The sequence below is a fragment of the Antechinus flavipes genome, chromosome 4 (assembly GCF_016432865.1).
Source record: "Antechinus flavipes isolate AdamAnt ecotype Samford, QLD, Australia chromosome 4, AdamAnt_v2, whole genome shotgun sequence".
In the NCBI taxonomy this organism is placed as follows: Eukaryota; Metazoa; Chordata; class Mammalia; order Dasyuromorphia; family Dasyuridae; genus Antechinus; species Antechinus flavipes.
The window spans coordinates 337900978-337920543 of record NC_067401.1 but is presented as its reverse complement, the minus strand read 5'-3'; the positions used below and the strand labels follow the sequence as shown (position 1 = coordinate 337920543).

Here is a 19566-nt window from a genome sequence, read left to right as displayed (position 1 = left end):
ACATAAATCCAGGAGTACTTTCTTTCTTTTGAATTATTAAAACAGAACCACTGTGGAAATAATCTAGTGGTACTCACCTATGAAGGCCTCACCCCTTATTCGGGTTACTCCATTCTTTAGGGGGAAGTCAGTTACATATATTTGCCCATTCTCATAAATAATATTAAGAAAAACCTTAAAATAAAACAAAGTTTGCATGAATGCCAATGGTTTATTGATGTCAAAAATTTTATTTAAAAAAACGAGAACTAAGTATAAATTGAGATCAAAAGACTAAATTACAGAGAAACAAGTATATTTAAGTCAGACAAATAGAAAATTATATTAAAAAATATAAAAAGGAGGACAAACCTGTTTCTCATGGAGTTCCCCATCATCTTCCAGGGTAGTTACATTAATTTTGATATTGTCCTGCAAATTACAATGACATTATTATAGTGACAGGTAAAAGAGAGTTTGGAAAAATCTGCCCCAAATTTGGACCTATAACTCTCCAGGTATGGGAAACCCTGATTCTGTATTTGTCTTTAGATATAGTTTGTAAATACTTTCAAACAGATCTATATCCCTTTATATCCTTAAAAAGCCCTCTTGTAATCTTCCTACTCCACTAGATACCATTCTGTATCTTCCCTTTCTCAGCTAAACTCCTTAAGAAAGCTGTCTATACAAGGTTCCTGCAAATCCTTTCTTCTCACTCACTTTTAAAAATCTAAATATAATTTCTGACTTTTTCTTGGTCTTCCTCCAATCTATCTGGCTACTCCATTTTAGGCTCCTTTGTTGGATCTTCATCCAATCCACTAAAAGTGGATAGCTCCCAACATCCTGTCCTGGACTCTCTTTTTTTTTCTCTCTCTCAACTATAACATCTCACTCTGTGATGTCATCAGCTTTCCTGGGTTCAGCTGACATTTCTATGCAAATGATTTCCCAGTCACTCAGACTTAAAACCTAGATGACATTCTGGATATTTCAGTATCACCCCATCCCCACTCCCTTCATATCCAATCTATTGCTAAAGGCCTGTCAATTTCCTTAGTAATAGTTCTCATATATGTCTCTTTCTCTACTGTGACACTGACATCACTCTGATACAGACCCTCATTATCTCATATTTGGACTTTTAAAATATAGCCTGATGGTAGGTTTGGCTGCCACAGGTCTCTCCTTACTCCAGGCCGTCTTCTATTCAGTTGCCAAAGTGATCTTCTTAAAGAAAAGATCTGATTATATCAATCGGTACCCAATAGGCTCCAATCATTTCCTATCACTCTCAGGATCAAATATAAAGTCTTTTTTTTTATGTTATACATGTTAAAATACATTAAATCCAATATGTGTTAACATAATTATACAATTCTCTTGCTGCACAAGAAAAATCAGATCAAAAAGGAAAGTAAATAAGAAAACAAAAAGCAAGCAAACAACAACAAAAAGAGTGAAAATACTTTGTTGTGATCCACACTCAGTTCCCAGTCCTCTCTCTGGGTGCAGATGGCTCTCTCCATCACAAATGTACTGGAACTGGCATCAATCATTGCATTGTTAAACAGAGCCATGTCCATCAGAGCATCACATAATCTTGTTGCTGTGTACAATGATCTCCTGGTTCTGCTCATTTCACTTAGCATCAATTCATGTAAGTCTCTCCAGGCCTCTTTGAAATCATCCTGCTGACTGTTTTTTATTGAACAATAATATTCCATAATATTCATATTCCACAATTTACCCAACCATTCTCCAATTGATGGGCATCTATTCATTTTCCAGTTTCTAGCCACTACAAACAGGGCTGCCACAAACATTTTGGCACATGTGGGTCCCTTTCCCTTCTTTAAGATCTCTTTGGGATATAAGCCCAGTAGTAAAACTGCTGCATCAAAGGGTATGCACAGTTTGATAACTTTTTGTGCATAGTTCCACATTGCTCTTCAGAATAGCTGGATCCATTTACAGTTCTACCAACAATGTATCAAATATAAAATCTTGTTAGATGTTCAAAGCTCTTCACATCTGGCTCCTGCTTACCTTTCCAGTTTTGTTATATTTTATACTCTAATGCAGCATCACTGATCCCCTTACTGTTCTATGAACAGTTTTTAACTTTTCACTTTAACTGGCTGACCCCATGCCTAGAATTTTACTCCTTCTTACCTCTATCTCCTGGCCTCCTTCAAATGTCATCTAAAATCCCACCTTCTGGAAAGGAAGCCTTTTCTGACCCCTCTTAATTTTTGTGCCTTCCCTCTGATGATTAGCTCCAATTTGTCTTGTGTCTCTCTTGTTTGATCATAGTTGTTTGCCATGTTGTCTCCCAATTAGACTGAGAACTTTGAAAGCAGGGATTGATTGCCCTTCTTTGCATTCCCACTGATTAGCACACTGCTTGGTATATTGTAGGAACTTCATAAATACATACTAACTGGCTGACTGGCACTTAGTAAATATATTGACTGGCACTTAGAAAGCCTTAAAAAATATTTGTTGGCAAATTGATTGATTTACTAGTTACCTATAACAGGGCTTCTTAAACTTTTTTTTACCTGCAACCCCTTTTTGCCTGAGAGATTTTTACATGATTCTGGGTATATAGGCATATAAAATAAGTGTATAAATCAAACATTTACTGATAATAAATCATAATTTCATGATTCTCACATTCAGTTAGGTGACCCCATATGGGGTTGCAATTCATTGTTTAACAGGCTTTGGTCTGTAATTTAAAGTTCTGAAGAACTGTCTGCAGCACTGACATTTTCTTAATTATTTTTTAATAGCAGCAAACATTGTAGTAGGAAAAATAGTGTACAGATTGAATGTACAGAATGTACAGAATGACTATATAGAAAGGCTATTTTCTGCAACAAATCGTCAGTTTTCTTGCCAAAACAGAAGCAGCATTTCTTCCCCAAACTCTTCCCTTTTATTTTTGCCTTGATGAACAGGGGATTTCTGAAAGGGATTTCAGAAATAAGCCTGGTCAGTCCCAGAACTAGTTCAAATTTAGGCTGTATTTTAGAGAAGGCCTTGCTTGCTTTTTTTTCTCATCTTTTTTCCTTTTTGATCTAATTTTTCTTATGCAGCAAAAATGTGGAAATGTGTTTAGAAGAATTATATATGTTTAACCTATATTGGATTACTTGCTGTCTAGGGAAGAATGGGAGGGGGAAGAGACAGAAAACACAAAGTTTTGCAAGGTGAATGTTGAAAACAATCTTTGCATGTATTTTGAAAATAAAAAGCTATTATTTTAAAAAATGTTTTTAAAAAGAATGTTTGTAATGATTACTTGATGACTTGCAGGTTAGAACCAGACTGCTCTCTCTAAGAAGGAAAGTAATAATAATTCACTTGGATGTCAGATTTGGATATGTTTATTTCCATGTCAGGCTTTTAATCAGAATTGCTTTTTCTTAAACTTTTTTCCAAGGGGACCTACAATTTAATGAGTATAAGGAATTCAAAGTGAAGAATTTCCCTCATTAATAAGTAGTGCAGATCAGTAACTTTAAGAGAGATGCCTGGATCAGGGAAAGATCAAATGATTTGTCCAGGGACATGGATAGGTTAAGTGATTTGTCTAGGGGCACACAGCACATAATAATGGTGGAATGTGATCTTTGATTATTAAAACCTGAAGCCAGCTGTTCATCTACTTACCCAAACTTAAGCCTCTTAAATGAATCTAGGTACGAACCATAAATTGTGTATCCCTTCCCCTCCCTGCACTTCTGCCCTGGGGACTAGTAACTTTACCCAATATAACTAACTTTGGCAAGTTATAGTTTGAACCTCCTTTTAAAAAATAACATTTTATTATTTTCCCCCAATTACATGGAAAAACAATTTTAATTTTTTTTTTTAAATTTTGAGTTCTCAATTCACTCTCTCCTTCCTTGTCCCTCTTCATGAGGTGAGCAATTTGATATAGGTTATACATGTACAATCATGCAAAATATAAGTATAGTCGTGCTGTAAAAGAAAACAAAGGCAAAAAGAATTCATTTTTTTCCCATAGCTTTGTGCTTATGCTAAAATCAAGTTTTTATGTTAAGTATTTTTCAGTGTTAACTGAAAGCTCAGAAATGTGAGCCAGGAATTAGAAGCTCACCTCCAGTATCACAGTTTTTAGGACCAGAAGAGACCTTTTAGGAAGCACTGAGTCATAAATTTGGAGATGTAATGGACTTTCTAGATCATCTAGTCTAACTCACCTCATTTTGCAGTTGAGGAAACTGAGATACAAAAAGATAACTAGTATTTATAGCTGGTACTGATATAGTACTTTAAGGCTTACAAAGCATCTAAAGTTACACAAGTCGTTAATCAGAAGAGCCAGGATGGGAACTCAGGTCCTAATCCAAAATTCTTCCCACCTTTTAACCTGATCAGCTAGCTCAAACTCTGATTTTACAGATAGGGAAACTGAAACCCAGAAAGGTTAAATTGGCATAGAAGTTAGTGGCAAAGCAGATCAGAATCAAATTTCTAGACTTCTTGTTAACTACACTACTCTGCCTCTTAGATCCAATCAACCAATCAGTAAATATTTATTAAGTACCTACTATGTGCCAAGTACTGTGCTAAGCCTTAGGGATTAAAAAAAAAAAAAGGCAAAAAACAATTGCTGCACTTCTTTATCAACTCACTATTCCACTCTCCACAGTGGCTCTCATGGTTCTCCTTCCCCAAAGTCTCTCAGCTGAGAATTTTGTCTCATATTTTACCCCCCCAAAATTTAAAAATTAAAGTTATTCTATGAGAATTTCTTTTTCTTCCCTCTTCCTCATCTTTTATAATTAAAATGCCTTCTGCTGCTTTCTCCTAATTCATCATCTCTTAGGATTTACTTCGAAGCAACCTTACTCCTCATCAAAGCTAAGTCCTCTTCAATTAAGAGGTCCCATTCCATGCTAATATATCATTACCTCTGTTATCCATACCTTTTCATTTGTTTTCAATTTCCCCAACCATGTTATCCTCCCTTGATTCAATGAACGTCAGTGGTTCCCTATCACATCCAGGACAAAATAATAAATTCTCTGCCTGAAATTCAAAACCATTCATGACCTAGCTCTTTTCTACCTTTCCAGTCTTCCTACACCTTACTCCACACCATGTAATTCTGTAAGTAAGTGACATAGCGGCAAGATAATTGTACATATATGTATGCCTATATTGGATTTAACATTTTTTTTTTATCATGTTTAACATATATTGGATTGCATGCCATCTGGGGGAGAGGGTGGAGAGAAAAATTGGAATACAAGGTTTTTCAAGGGTCAATATTGAAAAAAAATTATCCTTGCATATCTTTTGAAAATAAAAAACCTCAATAAAAATATTTTTAAAAAGTGACACAAGCCTATTTCACCAACAAATTCTATATCTCTCAGTTTCTGGCATCTTCTCTGCCTCTTTACTCTGTCAAGAACACTCTCCACTTTGATTACTATGATCTCCTTGGCTTCAAGCCTCAACTAAAATCCCATCTTCTATAGAAGCCTTTCCCAAACCCTTTTAATTCAATAACATTCCCTCCATTATTTCCTTTTCATCTTCTTTACAGTCTGTTTAGTTGAGTTCAATTTTTCATGTCTCTGTGGACCGTACTGTTCATGGGATTTCCTTGGCAAAGATAGTGGACTAGTTTGCCATTTCCTTCTCCAGTATAAAGTTTACTTGGTACATAGTTGTTTGCATGTTGCTTCTGCCACTAGATTGTAACTTCCTTAGGACCTACTTGGTAACTCCCAGTGCTCACCTTTTGGACCTGTTCTCACCTTGAGTTGTTTCCCATCTCTTTTAGCTACCCAGTGTCTGCCCTTTTCCCTTCTAAAACCACTTGCTCTCATTAGAGCCTTAGGCCTGAATGATTAGAAATCTGGTGGGAGCCCACATTTGGGGTCACCTCAGCAGAAATCCTTTCCTCTGCATTCTTGTTCTCTTGGCAATGGGCATGGTGGAAAACACTGGATGTGGAGTTTGGAGATTTGAAATTGAATATTGTTTTATTCTTTCATTGTCTTTTAGCTTTGGCTAAGCTATTTAATTCTGCCGCCTTCATTTTCTTCATAAAATGAAAATATGGGACTACGTGATCTCTTACATGCTGTTCTTCCTTATTTATTTTCAGTGCTGTTCTCTATTTTCTCAATGCAATGAATCCAGACCAAATGCAAGAATACTTCAAAGGAAAAATGGCATTACAATTACACAAATTATGAGGAACATGTGTAAATGAAGTTAGATTTCTTTCAACTGTCTCCCCTCTAATGATCTAATTATTTTTAAAGTTAAAGGTACATTTCTTTAAGTGCCATCTCTAAGCAAATAGAACACTGCCCCATAACTTCTATGACTACAGCCAGAGTTCATGGACAATCCAATATATCTGTGAACACCACCATGTACTCTTTAAAAATGTGATACCTTCCCCTCCCCTTTTCAATTTCAAAAGATTTAATTATAGTGACATCACAAATCCTAGAGCATACAAATTACTTAGTTCCCAGCAGTCTGATTCACCATCTGGGCATCAAGAAATGTAATTTCAAGTCTATATCTGAACTTTTCTAAAATGAGGGGGGGAGAAAGGCAGGAAGGGGAAGAGAGGGAGGTGTGGAGATCTTGCAATAACCAGAAATGATGAAATCTCAAGAGCTCCGAGCATTGTGGACTTAAAACCAGCAGTCAAAATGAAATTATCTCAAATGATGTTAGCAGACACAAATGTTTCTAATCATTCTGTATGGTGACTTCCTGGAATGTCCCAGCACAACTGAAACAAGACTGTCTCTATTGTTTTCTTCATACCACAGATTGATAAATAATGTCATATCACTAACATAAAAGTCAAAATGATTAAGAGCAGGTACTCTGTACTATGTCAACTACTAAATTTATGTTTACCAGTTTCAGACACACCTATTTCTTTAGGTTTTGCCTGCTGGCAAGACCTGCCCTAAAAAAGTTCATTAGGATGATGTTTTCCATTTCAAAATCTTCCTTTCTTATCCCGACCATCCTCATTCCAATCAGGCATTAGAAAGTGGGCTTAAGCTTCATGACTTAATGTTTTTTAAAAATCTGATTTGGCAAAAGGAAGTAAGCAAACCTTGTTAGGGAAAGCATAAGTTGGGATTTTCATCATTTTCCAACTGTTTTCCTGAAGTGGGAATGCAATATGGGTGAGATCCTTTATAATTTTATCTCTTTCCCTAGCTAGAAAAGAAATTGCCAAGTGGCGGAATGCTCTAATAAGGCAACTTCTGGCTTTCCTAACTTGATAAACACTCAACCCTCCAAAAACAAACATCTCAGCCCTGCCCACAGGAAGCACCATTATGAAATACAGTGACTGGAGATTTATTTTACGCTCAAAGGTAGGAAATCCCTTCTGGAGTATGAAGTGAAAGGAAACCAGAGCGCAACAGGTTAACAGTGCAAAACTTAGCCAAACGGAAATAGTCCCTTTTTTGCATATCTTCCTTCTCGCTTCCTCGATTGCTCTAGCTCCCTACACCCTTCACCTCTTGCCCTTGCCCTCGCCCTTGCCCTTGCTTTTGCCCACTTACCCCCTCCCCCAAGCAGGGGCTGCTCGGAAGCCTCGGACTCCGCTCCTCCTCCTCTCCTGCCCCGCCTCCCCCCAGCACTCAGGGCACGGGCTCCTCACTCAGGAGCCCCGGTGGAGCCCGTCACCTCCCGGTGTGCCCGGAGGATGGCTCCCGGAATGTCCCCCGCGCTTCCCCGCACCGGGACTCCAGCCCCAGGGCCGCTCCCGCTCGCTACCTGGCTGAGAGAAGCGGCCGGCTGCGTCTCCGTCGCGCCGACGAACGGCCGCCCGGGAACTTGGAGCAAGGGGAACAGGAGCAGAAGCAGGGGCAGAGGAGCGGACGGCGGCTCCATCTTGGTAGACGGAGCAGGCAGCAGTGAAGGAGGGAGGAGGAGCCAGGCAGCCTTAGGAGCTGGGCGGAGAGGAGCGGCCCCGCCGAGCCAGCGGGAGGAAGACCCTGGCTCTTGCTACTTGCACCCTTTACCAAGAGATTTTGTGAAATAATAAATATTTCCAGCCTTCGGAAATAGAGACCTCCACGTAGCAAGGATATGTTTATTTGAAATGAGTGTTCCAAAATTGAGGTGAAATACTAATAGAAAAAATTAGAAATACTTTGTGAGAATACGATTTTCCATTGACAAGAATTAAGTGTTGCTGGTTAATGCTGAGTGCAAGATTTCACCGAGAAAACTGACTTAAAAGATGTTCTCTTCTAAGTCATTGAGAAGGTGTTTATTGGTGGCACTACCTTTAAAAACGGCTTCATAAATTCTATTAAACTTAGAAAGAAATATTAATTCTAATACTACACAAACGAAAAGAGAAACCCAACAACAGGAAATATGAAATACAACCAAATTCTCTTTATGATTCAAATATAGTCTTGAAATCTCAGCCATAAAGTCATAACAGAAAGAAAACTATAGAACAGTATCCCTAATGAGTGTTGATTAAAAATTTTAAATAAAACTTTTTTAAACTTTGAAAATCTTAAAAAGCAGAGACTGCAACATTATGTCAGAAATGATTATGACATACTATGACCACGTTGGATTTATGCAAGGAATTCAGAGCTTGTTGGTTATTAGGAAAACTATAAACATAACTCATCAACCAAAATTGTTTAATAGAATTTGATTTTGATTAAAAACTTTTGATACGATCTATTATTTCTGTTAAAAAAAATAAAACCTTAGAAAACATCGGAATAAGTAGATTTTTCTTTTGATAAGTAGAGTTTATCTATAACTCAGTCACTGTGTTTAAGGTGGACCAACTAGAGAATAAGTGGACTTTTCTTTTGATAAGTAGTTTATCTAAAACTCAGTCACTGTATTTAAGGTGGACCAACTAGAGAATAAGTGGACTTTTCTTTTGATAAGTAGAGTTTTATCTAAAACTCAGTCACTCTTTTTAAGGTAGACCAACTAGAGATCTTTATCACCATTACTATTTAATATAGACTAGAAATGCTAGCTATGAAAATAAGACAAGGAAAAAATTGAGAGAATCAGCATAAGCAATGAGGAATCAAAATGATCACTTTTTATTTTTTGTAGTTGCAGATATTAGAGATCCTTATGCAATCAACTAAAAAATTAATTGAAACAAAAATGTCAACACAATTGCATAAAATAAATCTACAGAAACCATCAGTGTATATCAGTATATACAGTATAACAAAACCCATCAGGAAGAGACAGAGAAAAGAAATTTTAATTTAAAATATTTAAAATTACCACAAATAGTATAAAATACTTTGAATCTGTTAAAACACTCTTAGGAATTCTATGAATGCAACATTCATAGAACATTCTTACACAAATACAGATCTAAATACCTGGAGAAATGTTGTTCATGACAGGGCTGTATTGAGAATGTAAAGATTGCAGTTCATTCACAGTGCAGGTACTATTGATATGGTGGTTTAGGAGACCAAATGATGTGATTCAGGAGAGCACCAAATGTTGGGATTTGGTCATGTGAAGAATTCACAATGGCCATTCTTTTTGGCAAAAGGTAGGTTTATTTAGAAGAAGAGGTTACAGACAAAATAAAGAAATACAATAGATGCCAGGAATGGCAAATATGAAATAGAGTTGGGAGAGCATATAGTTAACTAGGAAAGGGGGTTAAAAATTGTTGATGGAAAAGACAAGCTCCCTAGTGGAACCCACAATTAACCTGGAGAAAGGGAATACCCCATGAGGTTGGAGCATGCTTAGCTGGCAGACTAAATCCCTACAGGAATTTAGCACCCCAAAAGAATTAGTTAGCTATAAGAAGAAAGACACCGTGAGCCATAGTAGGGAGGCATGGTGGGGGAGAATCCGAGGAGAGACACCTTAAGGAAAGGTAGGGTGAGAGGAGAAACACGAAGTGACACAGGGGATAGGTGAAGGGAAAGACACTGAGGCAAAGTGCTTTGTGGAGCCATAATTCCAAGAGGGATTCGGCAAAGATAGCATGAGCTGTGGACAGATTTATAGGGGAAATTTAACCTCATTGGTTCAGCATAATTTAATTTCTTGGCTGGACACAAGACCCACGACTTTCCCAGAGAGTGGGATCATGATTCCTATCAGTGCCTTTCCCTGCCCGCCCCAGTGAGCAGTTCCATGCATATTTCACTCTTTCTCTGCCAACCACATCCAGGATCTCATCCCTATGATCCAAAATATTTCTAGGTAGCCTTGGTCCCACAAGATCCAGGAACAGGATCCACGGTTGACCTTGAAGTGAGGATTCTGGGTGAAACAGTGCAGCCAGCCTAGCAAGGAAGTCTAGCCCAGAGAAATCAGGGATCTTCAAGGGTTTTAGACTTGGAATAGAACTGTGCCGTATAGGAACCAAGCTAAGCTATGAATCTAATTCCCATATCCTTTCCAGAGTGAAGTAACAGAAGGATTGGGAATTATGCCCCCCCTCCGCCATGGTGGGGAGTATAAGTTTGTATATTTGTGATAATACCTTCTGAAGTAAATATTTCTGAGTAAAATAATTAGACTACTAGTGGTTAAGAAATTGGGATGCAGGGGACTACATCCCATTGGTGAGGACTGGAACCATTTGCAGACAGTCTGTCAGGGGTCCTCAAACTACAGCCCACGGGATGATTATCCCCCTCACCCAGAGGGCTATGAAGTTTCTTTATTTAAAGGCCCACAAAACAAAAGTTTTTGTTTTTATTATATTCTGGCCCTCCAACAATCTGAGGGATAGTGAACTGGCTCCCTATTTAAAATGTTTGAGGATCCCTGGCAGATACTCTAATACCCTTAAAGGCATGAGAGAACCCTGGGGGAGTTCTAAAATGTTACACCTCTGATCTTCAGACAGTGGGACATAGGTACAAGAATTTACTATTGGTAGAGATGTGAATGTTATAACAGATTATAACAGGTATATTAATTCACTGTTGGTGGATTTGTGATCAGGTCTAAAAAGCAATTTGGAACTCTGGGGGCTATTAAAGTCTCTGACCCAGCAATAATATTTCAAAGAGATCAAAAAAAGAGAAAAAGGATAAATAAGTACAAAAAGCAACTCTTTTGTGATATCAAAGAATTGGAAACTGAGGGGATATCCAGATGAGAAACCTCAGAAGACAAATGAACTAATGTAAAGTAACAATAGTGACTTAAAAGAGCTTTGATCAATGCAGTGACCAACTACAAATCCAGAGCACTCATCATGAAATAGGTGATGGATTCAGAGTGCAGTTTGAGATATGTGTGTGTGCATGTGGGTGGGTGTTTGTGTGTATGTGTTTGTTTATTTTGGACATGACCAATGCAGGAATGTTTTGCTTGACTATACATATAAACAAGGATTTTATTTTTCTTGCTTTTTCATTGGAAGGTAGGAGTAAGAGAAGATGAATCATTATGAAAATAGAAGTTAACTTTTAAAAAACCACCTGCTTCAAAATTTGATTATTTTTCAGAGTGGATTACTGAGAAGCACCTAGGTGAACAAAGTTAGTTGTTAAAAATGTGATTCCATAGAATCATTGTATACAGCCACAATAAGATTATGTGATGATCAACTGTGATGGACTTGGTTTTTTTCTACAATGAGGTGATTCAAAGAAATTACAATAGATTTGTAATGGAAAGAGAGAGAGAGAGAGAGAGAGAGAGAGAGAGAGAGAGAGAGAGAGAGAGAGAGAGAGAGAGAGATTTATGGAGATTGAATATGGATCAAAGTATAGTATTTTAATCTTTTTGTTGTTTATTTATTTATTTTAATTTTTTGAGTTTTTTTCCCCTTTTGATTAGATTTTTCTTGTGTAGCATGATGAATACGGAAATGTGTTTAGAAGAATTGCACATGTTTAATTTATATCAGATTGCTTGCTGTCTAGGGAGATGATAAGGAGAAAGGGAGAAAAATTTGGAATACAAGGTTTTTGCAAAGGTTAATGTTGAAAACTATGTTTGTATGTGTTTGGAAAAATAAAATACTATTTTTAAAAAAGAATCCAACAACAACAAGAGAAGAATCTGATTCCAGCCTCTTTCTAGATGGACTTCTCATTACTCATGCCCTCTGCAGCTCTATTCAAACTGGTTTATTTGTTTGCTCCTCATATACATTCCACTTCTTACCTCCTATCTTTGTGTCTCTGCACAAACTAATTCTCCTCTATATCTCTTAGAATCCCTTCAAGGTCAGCTTATGTCTTCCATTGAAGGTCTCTCCTGGTCCCCCTAGTTGTTGTGTCCTTTCCATGTCTTTATAAATTACTTTGTATTTGCTTTGTATGTATTTCGAATATATGTATTATTTAACCCTAAATAGTAGATAAACTCTTTGAAGTAAGGACCTCTTTCCTTTTTGGTCTTGCTATCTTCAGTGTCTACTAAAGTACATGTCATATAATAAGTACTTTGTGCTTAATGAACTAATTGAAGGATTGAGGTCTATCTTTAATTTCTTTTTTTAGCTTAAAAATAAGTTATTGCTCTATTGAAGAAGAATCTTTGCAATTTCAAATTTGAAACAAACTGCAAATGTGTAACAAGAGCTCATATAAGTCACATTTAGACTCAAAGATGATCATTAAAGATAAATTTGCTTTTAGCTTATTATTCCAAGCTACAGCTAACTCTGGGAAATCTAAGGTGACAAAAGTATATAAGGTACAGAATAATCTTTACTGCAGTCCACAAAAAATATATGTAACTGGGCTTGGCACATGTGTTGACCCCATCAGCTTAGTTAGCCAATGTACCTATCTAGAGAAGTTGGAAGATCTGCTTCTGGGAGAGTTATGATGGCTGGAAAGGAAGTTCCTTAAAGAGGCTAGAACATGCACAGAGATTCTGTACCTGGTTCTTATCTGTAATCACATAGTTGGGAGATGATTTTTTTTTCCAATGTCTATGTAGCTGAACTGAAGGCATCTTGAAAAAGGCTTGAATCATTTCAGCAAGATCTCTTCTCTTCAATCAGCAACTTCCTTCACATAGCTGGAAAGAGATAATACTTTTAGAGGGAACACTATGGAGCCTTTCCCCCTTTAAGGCCATAAAACTTAGTGAAAAATCCTTATTCCTTATCATCTGAAATCGTTCTTTTCCCTTTGAGGTGAAGGACATTTGGATCCTTTGACATTGTGAATTCAAAAGATCCAGAAGGTACTCTAGGCATTCCACTGTTCCAGTGTGTTAATGCCAGAGCATTGCAGCCCTGAGTGACCTTCAGGACACCAGCCTAGTGTTAACTGAGGCAAGTGCTCATCCTGCAGAGAACTTGCTTTTGGTTATGACCGTGGTAGAACCAAAGCTATGAAGGAACCAAACTAAGTCATTAACCTACTTCCCCCATAGACCAGAGAGTAAAAAGGGAGAAAGTATCTCTAAAGTGGTGGTGATAGAGAATATTTGTATATTTGTCCTTTTATCTTTGAAGTATATATCCCTTTGTAAAAGCTAATTGATATTAGTTAAGTGGAACTGGGACTACTAGTTACTGACCCCGGTGAGGGAAAAACTAGCTAGTTTGAATTATTAGACAAAAGAGGTTGAATTATGAGCTTGAATTATGAGACAAAGAGGTAGAATGTGCATATTACATATGGACTTATAAAGAAAATACTCAAACTTGTACAATAGCATATAAGGAATCATTACAATTCTTTTATGTTAGATTCTACTTTTTCTCCCAGTTTTTCTGACTAATCAGTACTTTGTGGTTTAGATTCCCTTAGAAGAGAATTGAGTATGGCTGGAGTTGCCAAAGGGCATACCTTGACATTCTGATAAATCATAGCTCTTTCACAGGGTTCTATAGTCCTAGTGCCAACACAAGTTTCATAGTCATAGTGCCAATATAAGTTTTGTGCTGTTTTTAATCAAGAGTTTCTTAATGTCCTCTATTGGTAAAAAGGTTTCCCTTTCCCCTGTAGGATTATACTCAACTTTACAATGTAAAATCATTCTTGATTTTAAATAAAAGGAAACTGAAGCTGGAAGAGATTGTTTAGGGTCATCTAGCTAATGTTTGAGGCACAGAATCTGAACTCAGATCTTATTAACACTCTTCACTTCATCACTTTGCTGCTTTGAGGGATAGGATGTGATTACCTTAGAGGGAGAATAACTACAAGAAAAACAAATTTCCTGATTCTGAAGGGGAAAGGAGGGTAGAAGAGTAAAGGGAAAAGAGAAAAAAACCTAGAATTCAAAGAGATGTCTTAGAGTAACAGACAATTGGGAAGAGGCTGAATAAATTGTGTTTTATGAATATAATATTATTGCATCATTACTAATGACTAAAAAAACTGGAGTGAAGTCTGGAACAAACTAAGGGTAAACTAACAATTCATATCATATATCAAGGTAAATTCTAATTGGATATAAAGGGTAACATCATAAACAAATTAAGAAAGCCGGGGAAAAAATTACCTTTCAGATATATGGATAAGGGAAGAGTTAGTTTATGGCCAAATAAGGGAGAGGATTACAGAAAATAAAATCGACAATTCTGATTTAAAGTTTTTTTTCTCAAAGAAAACCAGTGCAACTAAAATTAGAAGAAAAACAGGTTAGGTAAGGTTAAACGACTTGATCTTAGGGTTAAGTTTTGGAAGAGAAAGAATAATGTGAAGCCAGAAGAAAAGTGGGGAAAATAATTTCTGGGTATCATGATGATGACAGAATGAGTTTAGGAGGAGTTTAGGAGTAAGGCAAAGGGAGAGTTGGAAGGATAGGAGATTATGGAATGAGGAATTTCAGACTTCTGGATTATGGAGGTCGTGATAATGATGGCAAGATCAAGGGTATGACCATTCTCCTGTGTGACTAAGGTCAAGTGATAATGGGCAGATAATGGTCCTCCTGTTAATAGGATGTCATGTTTGCTGCTAGGCTTGTGAAATGCATGGGTTTATCTGGAAACCAGATGTCTTATGGCAGGAGGTTCTATTTGGCCCCAGAACAAGAAACAAGACAGAGGGTGGGTGTGCTCAAAGAAAAGCAGTTAAACGATCGAGAGTGGGGTGCAGAGCTAGGAAAACCCAAGTTTTTAAGTCTTACTGTGTGACCCTGAGTTTTTCATTTCACCTCTCAAGAGTCCTTTATAACTCTCTTCCCCTAAAAGTTGCAAAGGAGAGGTAATTTGTGTTTGATGGAGTTTCTTCTTAGTTTTATAGGCCTGATAAAGGGAAGCTTGAAGGGACTGAGACAATGGTAACAATTTGCCAAGATACCTTCTACTATACAATGGTAGAAGAAATTGATAAATTGGGAAGAGAGGGTCTTGAGGTGAGAGATAAATATGTATATCAATAACTTCTACACCCAACACTTCTCCTTTGCCATTCTCCAATCTAAAAATGGTCAAAGGATATGAATTGATGAGGTTTTTTTTTCCCCAGAGGCAATTGGGGTTAAGTGACTTGCCCAGGGTCACACAGCTAGGAAATGTGTCTGAGATCACATTGGAACTCAGGTCCTTCTGATTTCAGGACTGGTGCTCTATCCACTGCGCCTCCTAGCTGCTCCAACTGATGAGTTTTTAAAAGAAGAAACCCAAGCTATCAAAAAAAAAAAATTCACATTAAAAAATGCACCATAATTAGAAAAAATAACCATTAAAACAACTCACACCTTTCAGACTGGCAAATATGACAAAAGAGGAAAATGACAAATGTTGAAGGGACTGTGGGAAACACTAATGCCCTATGGGTGGAGTTGTGGATACGGTCAATCTTTACGGAAAACCGTTTGGGACGATATCTAGAAAATGATCAAACTAGACATAGCAACTGTTATCCAACTACTATCCCTCTCCCCCACTAAGCCTACATCCCAAAGAAAAAGGAGGAAAGGGATTGCAGTCCTTCTTTTCATGGTAGTCAAAACCAATAGGGCGGGAAGAAAGGAGGCGTGGTCTTGGGAGTGAAGCCGAGGCGTCACTATAGTGACGCTCCTCCGTCACGTCCTGGCCAAAGCCATGACTCTCTGCTACGGCGTCGCTCTGGCGGTGACGTCACATCGAGGCGCCGCGCTGAAGAATCGCCAGAGCGGAAGAGCTGCTGGTGTTTGAGAGGGTCTCGGACGCGGAGGCGTTGTGAACGTCATGGCGGTGTTGTTGGAGACCACTCTGGGCGACATTGTTATCGATCTGTACACTGAGGAGCGACCGCGGGGTACGTAGTTGCGTCGATGGTCCCCCGCCCTTTAGCTGCCTGTCCTAGCTCTCTGTCCCTGACTGGTACCTGGATGATGGGAAGTAGAACGGGATCAGGATTTGGAGCCGACGGTCGTCTCTCCGCAACCCCTTTTCGTCCAGGAGCATCTTGTTCAAGAAAGTTTCAGGGAGCACAGCAGAGGAGGAGGAGGAGGACGTTGGTATCTTACTCCGGGAGTGTGTTTTGGAGATAGCCTTGGGGCGGGTGTTGAGTTTGGGGTCCGGAAGATCTTGCATCCGGTTGTAGTTTTGTGGCTGTGGCCTCTAAAATTCCGGCAACTCTTCAGGAGATGACGAGCGAAATCAGAAGTGGGTTGCAATCTGCACGGCTGCAGGTGGCTCTCACGCTGGAACTTCTGAGATAATTCTCCTTTTAATAGGACATCGTGTTCGCTGCTGGGCTTGTGAAATGCGCCGGGACGCAGTTAGCTATGGTCTAGTCTTGTGGCAGGAGGTTGGTTCTATTTGATCCCAAAACAAGGAACAAGGCAGAGGGTGGATGTGCTAAAAGAAAAGCAGCTAAGGATAGAGAGTGGGGTGCTGAGCCAGGAAAACTGGGGTTCGAGTCTTGCTGTGTGATCCTGGATTTCTTATTTCACCTCTCGGAGTCATTTATTAGTCTCTTCCACAATAAGTTGCAAAGGAGAAGCAACTTGTCTCTTCCACTGTAAGTTCTAAAGAAGAGGCAACTTGTGTTTGATGGAGTTTCTTCCTAGGTATATCCCTGATAAATAAAGGGAAGTCTAAAGGACTGAACAGAGGTAGGGGTAGGCCCTGGGATATTCTGAGAAAACCTGCCTCTATCTCTCATAATAGCTGTTTCATTAGTATCCTTATCTTATCTTTCCAAGCACAACTACCAGAATAAATCTCACCGAGGCAGACAATACAAACTTTCTCCTGCCATCCTCCTTGACTCTCAGATCACAATTTCATATTGCATACTTTTATTGCATTTTAATTTCCAGCTACACTTGAATATTAGCTTTTTGTACTCATCCTACCTATTTTAGCCTCTGCATTTGTGCATATCTTTGTCCATCTTTGGAGTGCACTCCCTTACGCATCTGGTGTTTAATAATAACTGACATTTATACAATATGTCTTCTATGTATAATCTCATTTAATGTTCATAATCCTGTGAGGCATGTAATATAAGCTTTATTATGATTCCCATTTAACAAATCAGAAATTTGAGATTTAGATAAAGTGATATATTTAGTTACTTAAGTCTTGGTAGGATACAAAGGTAAATGCTGTTTACCAAATATCTCTTGAAATCTTACTATTCATGGCTGGGATTTTTGATTTTTTTTTGTATCATGGCATCAGACTTTGCAGTCTTGTGAAACCTACATACTCCTTCTTAAAATAATGTTTTTAAATGCACAAAATAAAATAAATTGGATTACAGACATGTTAAAATATAGTTATCAAAACACATAAGAAATAAGTTCATAGATAGCAAGTTAAGAAATGTTTAAGTTATGGTCCAGATTCTGTCTCTGCCATGAATGCTTCTTTCATACTCTCAACTTAAGAAGGAAGCATTGGTTCCTAATCTTTTTGTGCTGCTGTGACTTCTCCCATACATTTCTCATATTCTAAGTTGTATATTTCATTCACCTACTAAATTGCAAACTCATCAAGACAGTTATTTTGCCATTGAAAGACAGTACTATGTATGTAATTGGAATTTAGTGTTTAGTAAATGTTGAATTTGTGTTTATTGAATAAATTTCACAATTTCAGTTACTTAAAAACAACATTTACAGACTTACATAGTTGTCTGCTGAATTTATATTTTGTTCCAGATCAGTAAAATAAAGATTGCCTGTATTACATATGTTCAATATTAATAAAAAATAATAATTTTCACATTTGTATAGCAATTTAAAATTTACAAGACTTTTTTATTGGTGGTCTGCAATTGACATATTCCTTTTAAAATAAACAAAAAAGAGCAAATAAGAAGATTTTTTATTAAATTAGTTTTCAGTCCTGTCAGACTTTTTTTTTCGGGCCTTTACTCAGTCAAGGGAGACACTAGCATAGAACTGCCCAACATGGCATGCCTACATTCAGAGAAGGAGCTGTGCTCTGTGAATAAAGCAGTATTGAATTAGCCCAAAAGAAATGCAAGTTATACAAAATTAGAGAAGCTACCTCAAATATTCATATGGGCTGTTTGTATTCAACCTGTAGCAGAGCATTCTAAGTTTGTAATAATCTGATCAGCATTAGTCAGATATACTGTAACTCGACTCTAACATAATGATGTTATTTTGGTCCTCTTTGAGAAGAAATGACAACCACCACCACCATTATTATCTGCTGTGTTCTAGTACTTGAGCTAAGTGCCAGGGATAGAAATACGAAAACAAGAAAAAAGAAACAATTCTGTTCTTGAACTTACATTCTAACAATCACCAATATATATATATATATATATAGTTCACTATTAACTTTCATAATTGAAGTAAATTCAGAACTTCTTGTTTGCCTATTTAAAAAATTCCTCATTGGTTGATTTGATTAATTATAATACTTTAATTTCTTTCAGCTTGCTTAAATTTTCTGAAGTTGTGCAAAATAAAGTACTACAATTATTGTCTCATTCATAATGTACAGGTGAGTTGATGATCATTACTTATTTTTTCATTGCTTAAGTTTGTCAACTCAGAACATCAATTGATCAGTTTCTTGTTATGTTCTAGAGAGATTTTATTATACAAACTGGTGATCCTATGGGAACTGGCCGAGGAGGAGAATCAGTCTTTGTGTAAGTACATTTTATTTATATACCAAAAATTAAATTTTCTGTTTGAGTATTTATTAATATGCTTCATTTGGCGCTCTCTCTCTCTTTCTCTCTCTCTCTCTTGCTCTCTCTCGCTCTCTCTGTCTTTCTCGCTCTCTCTCTCTTTCTCTCTCTGTGTGTGTATATATATATTTATATCTTTATTACAGTAGTAGTAGATTACTTTTATACCACAATTTTATGATTTCTAAAAACTTTCAAGTGAGTCTGATTTTCTAAGGGAATTTTGAAGAGGAAATGAGAAGGGGCGAGAAATAGTGGAAAGTAATATTTGGAATCATGATTACATTCTCAAAATATTGTGAATGATTTGGGATTGGCTAATAAAGTATGTTCAAGTAAGATGCTAATGAGACTAAAGATGGCAGGTTCAGGGCATTTGATTGAGACCTAGTTACAAAACTAAATTTAATTTTTTTTTTTTGGGAATGATAGTTCATGATGGGGCATCTCTGAGCATCCAGTGGATGGCTGTCTATAATATGAA

At 37.3% G+C, this 19566-nt stretch overlaps 2 protein-coding genes across 2 annotated transcripts in view; one reads left to right on the top strand and one right to left on the bottom strand.

Annotated features, from left to right (window-relative positions):
• Positions 1-8762, bottom strand: part of GINM1 (glycosylated integral membrane protein 1) — a 38686-nt gene extending 29924 nt beyond the window's left edge. The window contains exons 1-3 of the mRNA XM_051997924.1: positions 7795-8762; positions 352-411; positions 78-174 (exon numbers count right to left, since the gene is read on the bottom strand). Of these exons, the coding sequence (XP_051853884.1) occupies positions 78-174; positions 352-411; positions 7795-7911 (274 nt within the window). The 5' untranslated portion in view covers positions 7912-8762. The remainder of the gene's footprint in view (positions 1-77; positions 175-351; positions 412-7794) is intronic.
• A 7300-nt stretch (positions 8763-16062) lies between these two features.
• The window catches only part of PPIL4 (peptidylprolyl isomerase like 4), a 36406-nt gene continuing 32902 nt past the window's right edge, over positions 16063-19566 (top strand). The window contains exons 1-3 of the mRNA XM_051997922.1: positions 16063-16217; positions 18822-18889; positions 18976-19040. Of these exons, the coding sequence (XP_051853882.1) occupies positions 16148-16217; positions 18822-18889; positions 18976-19040 (203 nt within the window). The 5' untranslated portion in view covers positions 16063-16147. The remainder of the gene's footprint in view (positions 16218-18821; positions 18890-18975; positions 19041-19566) is intronic.